At 36.3% G+C, this 19573-nt stretch overlaps 1 protein-coding gene across 1 annotated transcript in view; it reads right to left on the bottom strand.

Moving 5' to 3' along the window:
• The window catches only part of CTTNBP2 (cortactin binding protein 2), a gene marked incomplete at both ends in the record, with an annotated part of 43829 nt that extends 24520 nt beyond the window's left edge, over positions 1-19309 (bottom strand). The window contains 4 exons of the mRNA XM_010292721.1: positions 461-560; positions 6060-6263; positions 12691-14350; positions 19085-19309. Of these exons, the coding sequence (XP_010291023.1) occupies positions 461-560; positions 6060-6263; positions 12691-14350; positions 19085-19309 (2189 nt within the window). The remainder of the gene's footprint in view (positions 1-460; positions 561-6059; positions 6264-12690; positions 14351-19084) is intronic.
• Positions 19310-19573: the final 264 nt, after the last annotated feature.

Raw genomic sequence — 19573 nt, 5'->3', positions numbered from 1 at the left:
TTAAAGTATTTAATTCTATATCACTCAGGAGAATACTCAGATAAATGTTCCTTTCTTCCTGAATATGATATTCATAGCTCTCTATGCTTCAAAAAATCAGCGCAAAAATAATTTCTTTCCTCCTTCCCCTGTTAATACTGCATTGTGGCTGAGAACTCGAAGAAAATAAAGAAATTCAAAGGTCTGCCACCCATGTAGACCACTATCATATTGTGGCTACTAAGAATACACATTCAGCAACCTTAAGAGTTGCAATTGCAAACAGAAGAAAATATTAAACCCAGAATGGCATATGAATATGAGTTTCAGTAGATGCTCGTAACTACTTAACTAATGATAGTTAAATGCATTTATACCTAAGAATGCAACAGTAATGTAATGAAAATGGTATATAATATAATGTAAAGAGAATATTAAATTGAGTAACAGCTGATGGGTAAAATCTTAAGACTTCACTTACTTGACATGTCCCTGAGCAACTGCTGAACACAAGGGTGTAAAGCCATTTTTATCAGCAGCATCAACTTGTGCTTCTGCAGTCAGCAGCAATCTCACACAATCTGTAAATTGAGCATAAACATAGACTGATGCAACAAAAACAAGTGGTTAAAACTACCAGAAGTTAAAACTTACTCAAGGGGCAACAGCAACCAGTCTTTTTAACTATACATCACAGCCTTAGGGAACTGAAGTAGAAGCTGAGGAAATAGTTTGCAGGAGAGAGGTGAGAATGTCTCCCTGGGGGCATCGCCACTCTCATGCAAAACTGGCCTGGTTTGGGTTCAACTGGGATCCAAATATGTGCCTATGGCTGGTAAATCCCACAGTGTTTGCTAATTTATGTACCCCCAAAATGGGGAATTTGAATTATCCAGCAGCCCCCAAAGGCGGCACAGTCCCACTGGCAGACACATCCCAGATAGGACAGCCGCAGGGGAGATGCTCACAAGCTACACACAACTCAAGCAACAAGATGGCCACTCTTGTTTTAGGTCACTGACAAGGGATTGCAATGACAAATAAGATAGGCTGACAACCTCAAACCTCCCCAAACCATTCCCATTCATATATTTCGAAAATGACATGCTAATAATGTACCAGTCTGATTCCACCATCCTACAGCTAAATTAAGATAATTGATTACATAGTAATTAGGCTGCTTTTCATCCACAAATTGGAATATCTTTTCATGCAATTAAGTTTGAAGAAAATACTTAATCTGCTCTATATTCTTGAAATTTGTTCTAGACCAAAACAAAACAAGTCTTTTGTAGTTGAAACGACTACTTTGAAAATAAGCTTAGATTAACACCAATTATAAACTCCTGACCTGATTCCTGAGCAAGCTTAATGCTTTCTGTTCCAGCAATGGGTAAGACCTTGGAGCCAAGCTTTGCTAGTGAAGTTTATCTCTAGATATCAGAAACATATATTTAGAATTACTTAGAAATCTGACTAATCTAAAACATTCTTGAATGTATTTACTCCGGTTACAATTCTTTCAAATATTAATACAGATGTTCTAGAGTCAATTTAATAAATAATTTAACATTAAGAAATAAGATTTTAAAACACTGTAAACTATCATATTGTAAATTAAGATTCTTAAAGTCTTAAATAAGTAATCTGATCTGAACTGACTTTTTTTTTTTTTTTAAAGTTGGTTGTCAGGATAAGCTACCAGGACTTCATGTGTAATAATTTTTTTAAGTCAGAAAGAAGCTCTCAGCTGACTAACTTACCTAGTATTTCCACTTGTACGATAATACCAATTAAAATCAAATTATATTTTCAATCACTGTGTAACAGAAAAAATACTCTGCTAACAACGACATTTTTTCCTCTTTCCATTGTCAATCCCAGCCTTATTACTAAACAAGTAACTTGAAAATACAGATTCCTGCTTGACAACCTAAAATACTTCTAAAGTTTGTGAAGGATGTTGAAAATTTTTTCTTCTAGCTATTTCAAGTATTTGGCTAGAATACTCTTTTGTGCCTTCATAAAGCCTATGTTAGCCATGCAAAAGCCATGAAGAACGCACAGAACAAGACCACCTTTCCAGAAAGGTATGGTTAATTCACAACTATTGATTGGCAGCTCATTCAGGGGGTAGCTTATCTATGTGAAAGTACTATTTCTGATGAAGGTCACTGAAAATAGCTGTTTATTCCCAGGGATAGGTGCAAATATGAGGAAATGCAGCTACTTTCATAAGGCATGAGATCTAGTTGGGTCTACATGACCTGTTCTGGTGGCATATTAAGCAAAAGAGCAATAATCTCCAAGAAGCCTGAGTCCTCTGGATGGACTTTTGATCGGGGTTTGGAGAAGGATAATTTGGGTCAATCCAGGCTCATTTACTCCAGATCACTGCTGTCTGCCACAGAAGTAATCAGCAGTGGAGGGGACTGGGCAGAAGGACAGGCACAAGACAGATGCCAATGTTGTCACCCATTTAAAGGTTTTGGTGAAAGCAAAAGCAAAACATGGAAGCTTATTAGCACAAACACCTGGTGACTTTACTGGTCTCCACCACAGCCGGGGGTAGCTAGTTCTTCCAGAGTGCTGGCAAACACCATGCAGATACATCCAGTGGCTCAGCAGAGCTGACTCCATGTAGCTGTATGTCTCTGCACCTCACTCCTTTCTACTTCCAACATCATTCCAGTTTCTCCTATCAATCAGGGTGCCACAGCCTCCAAATACTCAGGATAGAAGAGAATTGATTATACCATAAGTGCATACGATTAGCACATAACTGAGTCCAAAGGATATTATTATTATTATTATCATCATCATCATCATTATTATTCTCTTCACATCTCAGTTTCAGAAACTCTTATTATTTCATTCTCTCTTTCTCAACCACCTCGTGTGTGGCAGAGAACAGTCAGGATTGGCAACACAAGATACGCAGATATATCAGCTAAGTGAACGACCGTACGTGTTATCGAGTGCGTAATAGACTGAAGCGGCTCCTGCTTTGTTAATGGATCAAACCAATACAGCCTGACAAAACAATCTGTTCAGCTATCCCAGTCTAGTGGTTAAATCATAAAATCAACAGTTTCCTCGTGTCCATTGAAACACAAAGAAAGTACTTGGTGTATATTTTTAGGGTGAAGTTCTCTCTCTCAGACCTACAGAATTGGGGACAGTGTGTGCAGGAAACAAGGCAGCTGCTATGTGCTCCATGTGCTGGAAAACCCCTCAGCTGCAGCTCTCAAAAGGCAACTGTTTATGAACAGGAAGGCTACATATTTTGCAAATAGGACAGATTAGGAACAAATATTTGAGTGGTCTCTTTCCTTGTGTAACTCCCATTTTCTCCGCAGACTGGACTGAGGTCACGTAACAGCTGCTGCCACCGTGCTGGTTACAATGTGCTCTATCTTTCTCTAGTTATCTACACATCCCAAATACTGTATTTCTTCACTGAAAATGTGTGGAGATCAGTAACTTTCCACCCTTCCCAGACCCTCTGCCACATGGTGTTTGTTCCTCAAGGGAGGTACACAGTATGCTGGCGCTTAACAAGACTAGAGCTACTCTTTTCTTCTGGCCAACTATTTCCCAGGAGAAATCGGGAAACCTGGTTAATTGACTTAGAAGAAACAAGGGGTCCTGGGAATCTCTGAATCTAGTCACCAACTCCAGGTTGAAAGTATTCTCAATAAATTAAACCATGGTGTGATCACCCACCAGGGTAAGCTTATGTGTTAAGTCTTACAGCTGGACTCGATGATCTTAAGGGTCTTTTCCAACCGAAATGATTCTATGGTTCTAAGGGAAAAAAATTACCATTGACAATTCTACTCAATGCAATGAAAAAATTTGTACAATAAATTATTTTATCCTTCTTAAAATTACATCATTTCAATTTCTTTCCACCTGTTTAGTTAAAAAAAGCTATTAAGAAGGAATTCTAAAAATAAGAGATTTAGTCTAATACTTTCTTTCTTAAGCCTATGAATTTTTACATAGATTTGTTTTTAAAAGTCTCCACTTTGAAGAGCTGCATCTATTCATGCACTTGGGAACAAACTGCAAGTAACAAAGAAAGGATTATATATTAAAGTTAAGCATAAAAACCTTTCTCCAAAAATATTATACATCTACTACTCTCAATACTCATATGATGTATTAAGGAGACATCAATACTGCTGCTGTGTGATTCTCTCATTCAGAATTCATACAATCCATTTAGTCGCTAAAATGTGATTTGTACAACAAAGTGTTTTTCACATCCTGTCGACTATAAATAGAAGTGCAACACTAAAACCTTTGTAATATATTTCTTATCTTAAAAAGTAAAAGATACCAAACAATTACAGGATGCATCTGCACGTGTTTGTTTTTATTACCGTGTTTTCATATTTCTGTCAAGTGCCTCTCTTACTTGAAATTTTCACAATAATGCAAGAAACCAAATTGCCTTTGCCGTCAGTAAGAGCTGCTCAGTAATTGTAACTGAAAATCAGGGCATTTGCTTTGAAACATTTTAGGAATACATGATGAGTAAAGAAGAATTGGGTCAATTACGGTCTCCCACAAACACCAGCAATGATAAATGGATGTAATGGATGTAATGGATAAAAGAAGCCACAGAACATCCATTCAGTGAGGGGGAGGAAATAAATCTACACAGTATAGTAAACGTGGACTCTTAATACTGAAGAGAAAAAGTTAGGGGGAAAAAAAAAAGGTAAGTGCCAAAGGAAGAAAATAAAATAAAGGACTTTTCCAATATTTTAAGGGTCTTGGCAACAGCCAAGAATCTGTCAGATGAAAAGGCCCAGATGTTCCTACGAAGTAAACCATAGCACCTAGCAAGCAAAGACAAAATATACCATTCTGAACAAAGGGAAAATTCCTTTTATCCCTATGCCTGGTAGCAAAATTAACCCTGAACATGTCAGAAAAATGTACACTATCTGCCTAAGTACAGATTTTGGATCCTAACTTTGCTTTGATTTTTAAAATACCTGAGAAAGATGATGGAATAGTCTCTCTACATACTATTTTGAACACTGGATCAGGGTTTTCTAATTGTGTCACTAATAATTTTTTTAACAATTTGTTAAAAAATCCACAAAGTACTCTTGAAAGCAGTGGCCTTACTATGTTCCACCTTTCACTGTGAAATAAAATCTTGACTTTACTAGAAATTAAGGGAATTTTTGTCATTGGTATTGGTGTATTTTATCTTTAGTGTCCAAAACAACATAATGATATTATTTACAATATAAGAATCTAGGAGATTTTTACATAAGTAGAAAACACTACAGTAATTTGTACTGGAATTTTAAAGAAAGCTGTTGTTCGAAAGCCTTATGTTAACAGTCTGAAAATTATCGCTTTGAGTCTGAATCCATGAAATTCGTATCTGTTACTAACCTATCATCTGCCTCATTTCATAAATATATCCATAAAATATGAAGATTGACTGTTGAAAGGTTCAGAGATGCTACCGCCTCAAGACTGAGGGTTGGAGTAGTGGGGAAAAGAAAAGAAAAATGTTAATTATCTCAATAGAGCCTAGAGAACAAACTAAGGCTATTTCATCTAATTAAAAAATAAAGACAGTTCATTTTATTTCCCAAGTAACACACTACTCTGAAACCATCTTCCAGCATTTTCATCACTGCTGCAGAAGATCAAAACACTGGTGATGACCTATTCTTTCCTGCTTACTCCCTGTAGAGGAAAGTTCTTTCTTTCAAGTTGCCTTTGCTACAAAAGATCTTTAGTTTGTCACAGAACGTGGGGTGATGGTATCTAGTGGCTTTTTATAGGAAGGGAGTAGAGAATTAGAATGCATGCTCCTGCAGAATGTTACCTCAAGCAAGAATGCCTTCTGTGTTCCAAAATTCTGCCCCTGGAAGTATTGCTTATATATACACTATACCAAGACTTTTGTCATATAATCTATATATCTCAGTTTCAAGTCCACATTTTCAAAAAACATGCATTTGACCTAATTTAATATTTAAAACGTATGAAATAAGCTTTCTCTATTTCACTTGAATGTCGTAACAAAACATAGAATGACTTACCTGTATGTCCATTCGTAGCAGCAGAATACAAGGCAGAATAGCCATCGTCACAAGAGTAATTAATGTCCAGTCCTTCTTCATTAAGCAGCATTGATAATAAAGTGACATTTCCCTGGGCAGCAGCTTGGTGAAGAAGGGTGGGCCTGCCACCCAGGGGGACAGGACCACCACTTGTTAACAAAGGGGTTAGGGAGGAAGACCAGCCTGTGAGTTAAAGCAACAGAAGTTAGAGGGAAGACACATAAATAAAGCTCTGCATTTTCTGTCTTCTTTTAAAAATTAAAAAGAATCTTCAAAACGACAGGATTCGTTAGCTTAGCACAAGTTTTGTGATGATGCTTTGTCTATGTATCACAAGGTGTTCTAAAGAATAAACACTGCGTACAGGGGTGACAGTTGTTAACGGAAATGAACAGGATTTCATTACAAAAGGGTTAACGTGAAACTTGTTATGAACTGTAGTAGCAGCTGGATGTCTCAGAAAATTTAGGCTATTAACATTCAGAGACTATCAAAAGTTTTATACAATTTTTAATTTAGTTGCTGATATGCTAGGAAGGTTTTTTAAAGTTTCTAAGGAAAGGTTTCCAAAACAAAATGGTTATTTTAATATGAAATTTTGTCCTCCTTTACAGTCTTCATGCAAACTTTAATATTTATAACTCACCTGCAGTTATACTTATAAATTGCACAGAGAGCCCATAATGACTTTAAGTGTCTTTCAATAAGTTTGCAAAAAAATGTAGAAGTCATTTACATAAATAATACATAAATAAATATATTTATTATTGAAGTGTACCTTAAGGTAATATTCCTTTTACTCAGCAATACTTGAACAATATATTATAAAATGCTTCAGTGTGAATGAGTAACAGGTTATGTAAAACTTATGAGTGAAAGCGTTCAAGTCACTTCATCAAAAAATAATATTTAAATCAAAGCTTTGAAAGCTTAGGAGTTATCTGGGTTAAACTTTCTGTTCATTACTTATCAGCTTTAGTAGGGAGTTTGTTAAGAATATGAAGTTTGCTGCATAAGGCATAGAAAATTTTGTGCATTCTTCCGTGATCAAGGACTGCAAGAGAAAATAGGAGAAAGATTTTTTTCTTATTTTCATTATTACCTTTAGAGAATCCATGTTATATTTCTCTCTTGAATAAATAACTTTGTATTCTGTGGCCACACATAAGCTATTATATGAGTCTGAAATCTGACAATACAAAGCAAGTCTACGCAGCTTTGTGGTTCTGCCACATCCGAGACTGAAGAGGAGCTGCAGGGCATTACCTCCAGCTCCACCAAGGTGATCAAGTGCTATCCAACCTCCAACACCTCAAAGCAGAAAAAGCATGTGGCAGTAGTTCTACCATGCTGGGATGATCTGCTCTGCATTTTGGAACAACAAAATTAAATATGGCAGTTCCCAACAGAATTCTATAGAAGCAATAGGTTTGGGAACCTTGCAAGATCTAGGCAAATTTAATTAAGGTCCAGACTTACACAGGAATCCATCATCTAAGCAGCCCCCATGAAGAACACATAGCTTGGTCTCAGTTCAAAACAACAAAAAATAAATGGCTGGAGTATTTTCATATTTGTTTCTAAAGTAAGCTAAATTTGTCATTTCAGATTAAGTTTACTAGTCTAGTATGTAAAGGAAACATATTTGAAGTATTTTTACAATGTTATCTTATTATTATTATTTGTTATTGACTATAAGAAGTCATCACTACAACTATGAAGTTACCTTATAAATCCAACTTTAAACTGATGATAAAACTGTAAAGTTAACTCCATCCATCTTCATATAACTTCAGTTCTGAAGTTACCTTCTGACTATTAATACTTTTACTAATACTTGTTTCTCCAATACTTTTAATCAGAGGATTTTGACCTTTTTTTGAAGTTTGTAAAAAAAAACAAAAGGCAATATAAAAGTAAACTTCATCCTCTAAGTGGTAAAAAAGATATATTTATTTCCACTTACAATATCTGAGAACAGTTAACTCTTAGAAAATCCCCAAAGGTCTGAAGAATAGCTTTTGTTCTTCCTTTCCATTATAAAAGTGTTTTTATTTTTCTAACCTTTTGTTATTCTTTGAAACTAATGGCGTTGCAGGTGTTGCTGTATATATTGTTTTTAAAATGGTACTTGTGTAGTTTTTACTGTCTTGCCATGGTAATTAACTGATAGTGGACATTGTTTGGGTGGCACTCCAGGTGCGAGCATTCTTTGTCCAAGTTATATTGGAATTATCTGTGGGAATCTGGGGATCCTGACACTAAGCTTTAAGCATGAGGTTCACTTTGCCAAGCGGTTGTGTAATCTGAATAGTATTTCTGGGTTCGCTTCCTTATTGAAAATAGTGCAAGGGTTTTTTTGTGGTTTTTTTTAAAGCATCGTTAAGAGAAATGCCAAAATAAAAGGAATTTATTTTGTGCCATATGTGGTATCTTAACTTTCATTTCAACTCCTTGAAATGAAAAATATGTTGTTGTAATTCAGTGATGAAATTCAGTATACTAGGTTATCATTAGATGAAAATCTTCTACTGAAAAAGATAAAAACCCAGATAATAACATAAACATAACTTCAGCTTCTGTTATCAATGTAAAGCAATATAATAAAGCTGAATTCATCCAACAAAATACACCAACATTAGAAAATACCAACAAATAAGGTACACGGTTACAGATGCGAAAGTTAGGAAATGTGAAGCACCTGTGAAAGCTCGTAGGGCATGCAGTGGTGAAGGGCAGAGGGACAGACAAAAACAGCTTCTGGCATCAGCTTCAGAGTGTGAGATGGTTAATTATTTCAGAGCCCAGATCAGTTCCTCACACCACACCCTCCCCCTTTTATATTCGAAGCCAATTGTACAGAGAGAATAAATCAATCATAGAATGAGCAAAATAAAAACCATACTTCATTGAAGAGTGACATAAAAAGCGCAAAACCAAGAAGAAAGTGAAAGCAGAAGTCCCAGGGGTATGAAAATCCCACTGCCTGCATTCGTTTCCATTTTGAAGTCTTACAGCTGTTGAAATGTAGAAATCCAAACAGAGCAGAAGCGTTTTGGCACCAGTTCAAAGGCTGCTGAAGTTAATGAAAACACTGTCGCAGATTTTGAATCAGGCCATAAATGTTCATTGTAATTTCTCTATGTGCAGTCTGTTCAACATAAATGACAAAAGCTGGTGTCTTTTCCTACCAGGGATGAAAAGAGCAACATGCAGCGCAACGCCCCGTCTCTAAAAGAAGGTATCGTCACGGTAATTCATCAGAACGTGTAACTGAAACTATCAGTGCACTGATTTAAATTTACCCTTAATAGCTGCTCCTTCTAGAACCAAGACACTCCCTTTCTGAAAATCAAGCTATTGACATGTTCTTAAAGCAATCTGAGCCAACTAGGAAACTGTTGTAAAATTAATAAATAGAATACTTTAGTGATTAGGCTATTAACGATTCTTCTGACTCCACAGTAAGAAGAAAGGAACAGGAATTTATTGACAAAGAAAAACAAAAAAAGGAGGATTCTTTCAATGTCTTCTTTGTTAAATTTGTTTTCACTGTTTAAAAATATTAACAAATTCTGACTGAAACTCACTACTTACTATAAAATAAAATATGAATAAGATTTCACCATGCTCTCCTTTAACTGAAAGTAAAATTGAAATTCTAAAAAATTTCTGAAAAAAGTAAATAACACAGATCAAAATCAACCAGATCATTAATAAAACTAACTGAATCGGTGCCTAGAGAGCATGAAAATGCAGATATGGGAAGGAGGTTTCAGTAGTATTTGTAGTTTGTAAGATCTCATTCACTTCAAGAAAAATCATACTTAAAAAAGAAACTGAAAAAAGAAAGTGAATAAGTGACATGAATTCAGGCATTACTGACCACATTATCTTAATGAAAACAGTGTTATTAAATTTGGTTTTCCTTTTCTAAGAGAAAGTCTATTTTCATATATATTTATAAAATCTATTTTTTTTTCTTTTCTCAGCATAAAATTTTGAAGGAAATGTCTTTCCATACTTGCATAATATCTGTTGCTCAAAGTTTTTTTATTTCTGCAGTTTGCCAGAACACTCAGCCAAAATAGATTAAGTTCCTTTAAAAAACACAAATAAAATGGGATTGGAGAAAAAGTGCTATAAAATATAAGCATTAGTTTGAGTTAAAGACAAAGGAGCTCCTGAATATTTACCTGAATATTTCAGATAAAGTTAGTTATTAAAATTCTTTGAGCCTGTTTGTGGTCGGTAAAGGAGGGATATTAAAATAACATCTCTATATTAATAAAATATCAGACCACTAACTAGACTTTAAGCAATCTTTCTTCGCAGACTTCGGATTATGGGGTATATTTCCCATTTGCAATTGCATAAATTCAAAAAAACAGTGCCACTTACAAAATACTAACAGTGTCAAATGTTCAGAGCAAGGATTGTAAAGGGATTAAATGAACCCAGTTGTTTTCATCCCTTCCAAAAACAAGTGAATGGCATGTAAATGAAGAAAGGCAATCTGAACACATAAATCAGCACAATTTAAAAAGACTAACAGTTTTACAAAAATCCTATCTTTGAGAATTGCCTCTGAGAACTGTCACAAATTTCATAAGAAACACAAATTTACTATTTGCTGGAGGAGTCCTATTTAAAGCCTGATTGTTCTAAGAAAAAAGTTTGTACTTCAAAGCACAAACTAAAGCAATAACAATACATAGAGTCAAGCGGTGGCAATTTCATTTTTAAGATAGAAGATTTAACTTTTTAAAAGTATATTCAAAACCTGTCTTAAATGGTTACCAAACATCATCTAGTTAATGCAAGACTAACTGAAATATACAGCCTAGTTCATGCTGATAGGATCTGTGGAAGAGAGACTCCAAAAAACTATTCAATTTGAAGCTGATTTTGCCAATAATTCGTTGTACGTTAATAAAATCTTAAGATTGTTTCTTTAAATGAAATTTGGATTCCATTACAGAGCCTAATAGCACCTGAAGGCAAATGAGGTTTGGAGAATATCTGGAATACTGGGAGACTAATGATCTATCTGACATGGCAATCAGACTCAGCTGAGAACAAGAATTTAAGATGAAAATTTAGGACATTCATAAGAAAATCAGCAAACTAAGAGGCAGCCATCAAATCTCATGGTTGTTAACTCTGAGAAGTAGTAGACAAAAGGAAGATAAGATTTCTGAGCTCATATTTTTATGGCACGGTTCAGAAAGGAAAGAAGATTCTGACAGTACGGTGCCATGGCCAAATGTCAAAAACATGACTAGGTTACTCCAGAAATATGCAGAAGTCTTCAGTGAAGTAGAATGGGAATAAAAATTCTGTAATAATGTGAACTCTGGAATCTCCTATATATACAGGTACAAGTTTGCCACACGATGCTCTTGGAGCAGCGTCCCCAAGACTGGTGAGGGAGTTCAGCTGCCTCATCAGATAGTGGTGCAGCTACCAACAGAAAGTGGTTGGTTGTGTGATGGAAGCAGACCAGCTGTGCAGGGGTTTTATACCTACAGGTGATGATACAGGGACTAAAGTTATGAGGAACTGAGAATTACTGTTGAAAGTGTGAGACCATTCAAACATTCTTCAATGCTGTTGAAGGTCTAAAGTGTCCCACAACTGTGCGTCTTCCTCACTGCAGTGCAAGTCAGGCTAAAGAGGGTCTTCTACCTAATGTTCTAGTGCTACTGATCCCAGTAGGGAAATGTGTTGACAAAAAGGTTTATAGGAGATCTACAATTAACTGAAAGGCAGGTCAGGGCCGCCTCTGTTCATTTAACTGCCATCAAGAAGATACCCTGAAGTTGGCAGTAGGCACAGAAGTCCCCACCAGAATGCAAGATGAATAGCAGATACAAGCACTGACTCCAGACTTAGTCTATCAACATAACACTTAGATTTTAACTCTCCATCAGCAAACCTTTGCAGGTATCTGTTGAAGTAAACCTGTGAGATGCCACACACAAGTATTAACAAAGCCTACAACTAAAACCAGAAGAACTATAGATAAAAATGCAACATATTCTATAGGTATGAAGTGATACATTTGAAACTGCACTGTTATCCAGGCAATTATATACCTTAATGTGCAACTATCTAATGCCATAGGAGAATACAGTTGCCCCAGCTATGTCCTATTTTCTAAAAGACTCGCAAAGCACTGAAATATATATTCCATGGAAGATCACCAGCAGAGATAATTTTCAAAACATTATTTCAGACTGAGAAAGCATTTTGAAGTCCAAAATAATAGCATTCACCAAAAAAACCCAAACCAAACCAAAACAAAGAGTTTCTTTAATATACCATAGTCTGCAGCCCATTTACTTTAAACATTAGTCCTCTTTACCGTTAAAATAAAGCCTTCAATTTGGAGACCTCCTTGAGGAATCAAACAAATTTATAACACTACTAAATCAGCAAAATACTTCCCATACCCCTGGAATGTGGAAAAAATATAAAACGGAAATTTCAGCTTTTAGAAAGTAGAAAAGAGAAAGGTATAAAGAGATAAATAAAGCAAACGAGAGACATAGGAAAACCAAAACATTCTTTTAGAGGGAGACAGTTTGTAGCATATCAATCCCTTTACCTGATGCTGTTACCAGGAGGCTGTCTGAATCACATGGTCTACAGGATGAAGCACTAACAGGGTTTATGGAGGAGCTACAGGCAATGGTGGTGGGAATGACAAAGGAATTTTCTGAACATGCAGGTTGGTTCAGTCCAGGGAAGTGGGAAGGCCAGGCACCCACCTGAGATGAGGCTATGGCTGGTATGGCACAGCCTGCAGGTGCCACAGATAAATCTATAGCAGGTTTTGGTGGCAGCTGAGGTGAGGACTTAGAAATAATTTCCTCATTTATTACCCTGATTCCTTGTGAACTTGAAAGAGGTGAGGTCATGGTTTTGTTGTCAGTTTTTGCACTTGCATTTGGGGATCGACTACTATCCATTAAAACTTTAAGCTGTGGGTGTGGTGGAGAAGGAGTTTGCGAAAGCCCTGGTTTTTTAGGAGGAATAGGTGGAGGATTTCCTCTGTCAATTCTTGATACACTGGGAGTCTTTAAACTCATTCTACCGACTGGGGGGTAAGTGCCAACTTCCATTGAATGTGATGTCCCCGGCCGCGACGGAGCGCCGCTCTGAGGGCTTGTAAATCTCGAAAGGACTTGGGTAACGGTATTCCGAGCTACCTGTTTGGCAACTAGGTTGTCACGACTAGTAGGGGATACATCCCTTGAGGGAGGGCTTTGGGTTGTGTTTCCATTTTGGTCTTGATCATTCGCATTCGCTTGAAATCTAAATCTAGCTGCTTGGATTCGTGGATTTAGGCCTGGATGCCCAGTAGTGTTGGCAGATGGTGAATGCAAACTGTGCATAGATGAAGGGAGTGAGGAATTCTGAGCTGTGGCAGTTGGTGCTGCAGGGGTGCAAAGGGAAGTACTATTTGAAGAAGGGGAAGTGCTACTTGGTAAATCAGGTGATGAGCCTGTACTTGGTCCATTTTCCTCAATTCTGTTTTGATTCTGTGTAAGAGCAGGAGCTGCGTGAGGGACAAGTTCACTAGATGAAGATTGCCTATCAATGACAGGCTTCACAAATGCTGTGTTGGCACACACATTCATTTTTGTATTGCCAGACACTAGTGGGTTCATTGTAGAAGGCTTTACAGATACAGTCAAAGGCAACTTTTTCACATTTTCTGTGCTACTGTCCATCACTACAGTATCGGTTTGGCAGGCAACAGTTCTTGAACTTGTCTCTTCTGTTTCAACAGAAACAGAAACAAGACTCCTATCTTTATTTTTATCTTTATTTTTGAGAGAAAGATTAGCTCTACTTTCATTCTCCTTTTTTAATTGCTCAATCATTTTGATCATATTATCTCTCTCTTCTCTGAGGTCACTGGTATGCACTTCCTCTCTATGAAGTTTGGCACGCAACTGCTCTCTTTCTGTGTCAAAGTCAGACAGCTGCTTTTCCATTTGAGCTTCCATTTGTGTACTCCTTTGTTTCTCAGCTGCAAGAGACTCCTCCAATTCAGTAGCCTTTTTCTTTTCCTCTTCAAATTTTGACATCACTTCTTCCAGTTTCTGGGCTTCCTCTACAATTCGGCCAGACAACTGCTTATAATCTTTCACTAGCATCAATACTACATGCTTATTCTTTCCACGTTCTTCTTCAAGACGAGCGGATAGCTTTTTGTGCTCCAGCTCAAGATTCTGTAACTGTGATTTTTCCATTTCCAACTGTAAGAAAGCATAGAGAAAAATTCTCATTAACAAGATGGAGACTTTCAACATAACCTAGTATTAACCGGACATTGATATTTTAACCTCTCAGAGTATGCCTAAAATGAACCTGTCCACCTCAGGAAAGTGATTTGTGGTATCTAATAACACAAGTGCCTATAATCTTACACAAGCGAAAGAAAGAGACAGACATCTCTGAAGAGCAATTCAGAAACTCAGTAAGCCCGTCTACTTTCCTCCACTGATAACACAGAGATTCCCCAAAGTGATTAAATGAGTGAGGAGCTACCTATTCTCCAGAAATTAGACATAAGACATCACAGAAAGTCATATTCTCAGTAAAGGAACCTGACATAAGCAAGAGATGAGTTTTGCAAAAAAACTGAGCCCAGAAATGCACAGTTTAGGTTTGAGGACTTCTTCAGACTGAAGGAGATTAGGGTTGAAATACACAGTCCATCACGCCCGTAATAGATGTATTATATCTTGTTTTAATATTTATAAATAAGACATTCATTTTTGAAACTAACTTTCTGGCACAGGCACAAATATCTTCCTATACTTACTAATAGCAGAAAGTTTCACTGAAATCAGTGATGTATAAACTATGTTATAAGCTGCAATCAAAAAACTACCTACTACATGTAGAAAACAGGTAAGAATAATTTTTCCCATAATTAATATAGTCATCATCTCTAATTCATCTTGCCTGCTGATTACGCTTTTATTCAAAGACCCAGTTCTAGAAAAATACTGGAAAAATATGTTAATGCACCACTTTATAAAATACCTACTAGTAGTAATGCAACCTCAATTGCTTTGTATTTTCCCAAGCAAACTTTTACACAAGTCAAACAACAAAAGAAAAATAGATTTCTTTCTTCCTGCTCCTCCCTTCACATACTGATGCAGTAGCTTCCTATATGCCTTATCTGAATGCCTGATAAAGAAACAAACAAAACCCCAAGAAACTGCTGAACTACTGTATTTAGGAATGGTCCCATTCACAGTTCTTCCCATGCAGAAAAATCATTATTTTTTCTCAAACATTTCATTGTTTTTTTCAAAGCATCCAACATCATTTGGATGCTTCGCAAGCATTTCAAAGCAAGTGAAGCATCCAACAGTAACAGTGGAGCATCCAACAGTTTCTTTTTTGTTAAAATAGATACAGAAATAATGAAAAATTTATACAATTTTTAAAGCTTGGAAATGCAGTAAGATTATAGTGAAAATGTTTTTATCAAGGTTTTCTACATTATTCATTTTGCTTTCAGTCCAGGGACTGGTTTTATAAATTAACTGTTGTGAAATTATATTACTTTCAAATAATTACAAGCAGATTTTAACATATAACTGGGATGAAATCAGTTTACCATGCTATTATAGTATCTTATTTGTAAGAATTGCATATAAATAATTCCAAATATACATATAAGTCCTCTATTTGATTTCAAATTGACAAAAGAAGCATTAGTTTCTCATTACGTTGTGTCCTACATCTACCCCCCCACACACCCTTGTTTTGGCTGCATCATCTTGAATAGGAAAAACCTGTGAATATTTACACTGCATTTTTTCCTTTACATGACAGATTTGGAACTAGCTGTAATTATTTATGAGTTTATGAACTAACTACGACCTGATTTTTGCAAAGTGTACTATATGCATACACTAAATCATACCAGTAATGTAAACATCCGGAAATGTGTCCAAGAAGGATTTGAAAAGGGGTCAAAAGGATACCGAGGAAAATGATAGTGTCCCACAAAGAACTAACCAGCAACGGCCCTTCAAAGGTGAGGACAGAGCGCATGCCTTGTGAGAAAAGGTCAAGGGAGTTTGGCTTGCTTAGTCTAGTGAAAAGAAGACAGAGGGATCATCTAATAGCAACATACCACTCCTTTTGAAGGGCCCTTACAATGACGACAGAGTCAAATTCTTCTTGTTAGTGGCAGGTGAGGCCCTCATAACAAAAGTTTAACATGAAAAACTGCCCTTTAAGAGGCTCAGTCTTAGGAAAAGGTTCTTCACATGGATAGTTGTGCAGAAAGGCTGCAGTACTGCCATTCCTGGGTGTTTTCAGGACTCAGCTAGACAAATTCACAGACAACCAGATATACTCGCTGGACATCAGTGGGCCTCTTCCAACCAATGTGCCTGTCTATCTTTGAGCATGGATCCCAATACTAACTTCTCTGCAAACACTTGACAAACCAAGAACTGTCATTTGGATTATCTGGTTTTGAGTTCCCAGGAAACCTCAAAATAAATTTCAACAGCAGCTCCAGGAAAAGCATTCAAAGAGATGGAAGAGGATGGAGACTTAACACAAAGCAGATGACATCTGGGGATTAGGTGTTTGGTATATGGTAAGCCTATGACTGACAGTCATTTGTGCATCTCTCTCATTTTTCTACATTCTGACACGTTGTTATGACTTGCTTTTTATGACCAAATAAAAATTTTATTCAAAGAATACTTTTAAGGTCATTATCTTCACAGATAATAAATCCCCAGGAATAAGAGTTCAGTCTGAGCCTGTTTAAAGTCCAGTAATATCCAGAGAAAATAAACACAGCTGTACACAGCTTCATGACTTAATGTAAGAGTGAGACAGTGAGGCAATTCCAAACACGAAGATAGAGGCATCACACATTTAGAAAAAGAGGAACCACTCTTGGAGTGAGGATGTGCAGCTGGCTCTGTATTTAGGTCACATTTGTCTAGGCTTAACTTTTTTTTTCTTACATTGTATCACCCTAATTTGTTGAACATTTCTAGAAATCCCTCCAAATACATCCATGGAGGGAGATGAGAGATGGAGAACAGACGGAAAAATGTGGAACTGAGGGAAGCTAAAACACTGAATCAATCGTTTGTGAATGAATGGAGATGGTTGAGAGATATGTCATCTGTTTGCCACAAACCCAAGAAGTTTAAGAGGGTGCCCTGTCCAAATAGCATTTCTAATTGGCTTTAAAAGAGGAAGATGTAAGTTCTGTAGAGTCATGCACACAGCTGCTCAACACCATGCAGTTTGTTTTCAAATCCTGTGTTATTTAAATTTCCTATCTGTTGCAAGGAGTAAAAATGGTAGAATCATAATGACACACTTTCAAAGCAACACATGTTTTTTCAAGTGTAGTGCTTTAAAGTTTAGCATGAAAGTTACAGACTTCAGAGTTGAGGGCACTAGAGGTTTAGGTACTTCTCAAGGTAAGAATCAAACTGCAAAATAAATTAAGATCAAACAACTTAAAATTAAAAAAAAACACCTTATGTGTTCTTCTAGGAAACAAAAGACATAGCATCCTTTCCTGTACATGCAGACCTATTGATGTAGAGTTTGGTAATAAACCTGGGCCAACAAAAAGGGCAAAAATGGAATTTACATATCAATACCCCGACTTTCGGACGTGTTCTCAATATGTAAGCCCATCTTGCATGCATGTATCTGCCCATATACTAAAAGCTAGAGATAGATGCAGAATTTAGGTACAAGAAGAAACTTGTGGCCATGCACTGAAACAAGAAATTAATCTAATTGTCCAGGCAGATGTGTGAGGGTCTCTCCCAATATAATTCTTCAGTCAGAATAAGCCATCTCTTTTCTATGCTGAGACAATCCCTTCCCCAAAATCTCAACTTACTTACAAAGCCTATGAAAAAGAAAGTTAACATTTAAGAGTCCTCAAAAAGAAGTGCTAGGTAAGTACAAGTGACAGTTCACTACCTAGCACATTACACTGTTTTAAGACTTATACATCATACATACAGTCTAATATTAGTCATTTAATTCAAGCATGTATTTCCAGCATACTTCCAGTACTTTTGTGTGCATGTTATTTCCCAAAGAGCAACTACTACCAAAATAATTTTTATGTCAACTCTCTTAGCATTGTCTGTTGTTTTTTTTTTTTTAAACATCAATATAAAACTGTCATCAAAAAGCTATTTCACAGCTGCTGAAGACATTCCATTCATCTTATACCCAGTGAGGATGATTCAACACCTAGCAGGCATTTCTTTTCTAATTATTCAAAAATACCGGGTCTAGCTTAGTCTATTATATTACTGTTCCCCTCTTTCCTCTCAGAAACCCCTCCCCAACATACTCATATTTAGCTGTGCTTTAGGAATGTACGGCTTACATCTTAGTGAAATACTGGCAACCAAACCCCAATTCACTTTCAAATTACCTTGTTTTATCTTCAATATGAGACCTTTTTTGCAACATACTTGTTCCAAAATAATTTTCTCTTTACAGCAAATGTTCTAAACATGCAAAAAAGTATTTTTTAGAGTTATAATTTATTTTTCCTGATGTATGAAACAGAGACACCTCATATAAAATGCAAATGAATTACTTATTTTATGCTATTTACATTAAAACAAAAATAACAGTAACTCCTCTAGGTTTCAATGGTGCTGGTTTAAAAATATATTGTGATGATGTTTTCTCAGCTCATGCTGAGCTATCCACTTATATACTGCATCGACTTGTTATTTTGCATTTATTCCATAAGTAGAGCTAAATTCACGGCACAAATGAGGTGTGCACACAAAATTATCACCAGAAAATCAGCACCTCAGTATATAAGACAATTAAGTGATAATATTTTAACACTCGTACTGATAACCAAGCTGGACAAAGACACAATTTAAGAAAGTGGCATGAAAGAACAGAACAGGAGAGGTAAAAGGAAAAAAGAGTTGGTAGAAGGATACCTTCTTTTGTCTGTTTTCAGCAGCAGACAACTGAGCTGACATTCTTTCTTGCATTTTCCTGCAATGAGCCATAACAGCTTCTAAAATGGACAGAGGGTTCATGCATATTGGCTTCTTTTCTTTATCACCAGCACCTGCCTCAAAATCTCTCTGAAGAGCCAGAAATGGATCACTCAAATTAAATCTTCCATATCGCTCCTGGATAAAAACCTCTTTGCGCCGGGCCTAACAAAAAAAAAAAAACAAACACAAACAAATAGACAAAAAAAAAATTTAATGCGTTCTTTGGAATACATCCCCACACAGAAGAGGCCTAAACCAGAGGGATAGTTATGTTATTTATGTTTTTTAAATTTTTTCTTTAGGTATCCATTTACAATCTCTAAAAGAAATAGTGAGATATGTTGCACGGAGATTTCATTATAGTCAATAAAATGCACTACATAAAAAAACCCTCCTCCTTCTCAGTTCAATACAGAAATATCAGTT

The sequence above is a fragment of the Phaethon lepturus genome, unplaced genomic scaffold (assembly GCF_000687285.1).
Source record: "Phaethon lepturus isolate BGI_N335 unplaced genomic scaffold, ASM68728v1 scaffold24478, whole genome shotgun sequence".
Lineage (NCBI taxonomy): Eukaryota > Metazoa > Chordata > Aves > Phaethontiformes > Phaethontidae > Phaethon > Phaethon lepturus.
This window is presented reverse-complemented; position numbering and strand designations above follow the sequence as displayed.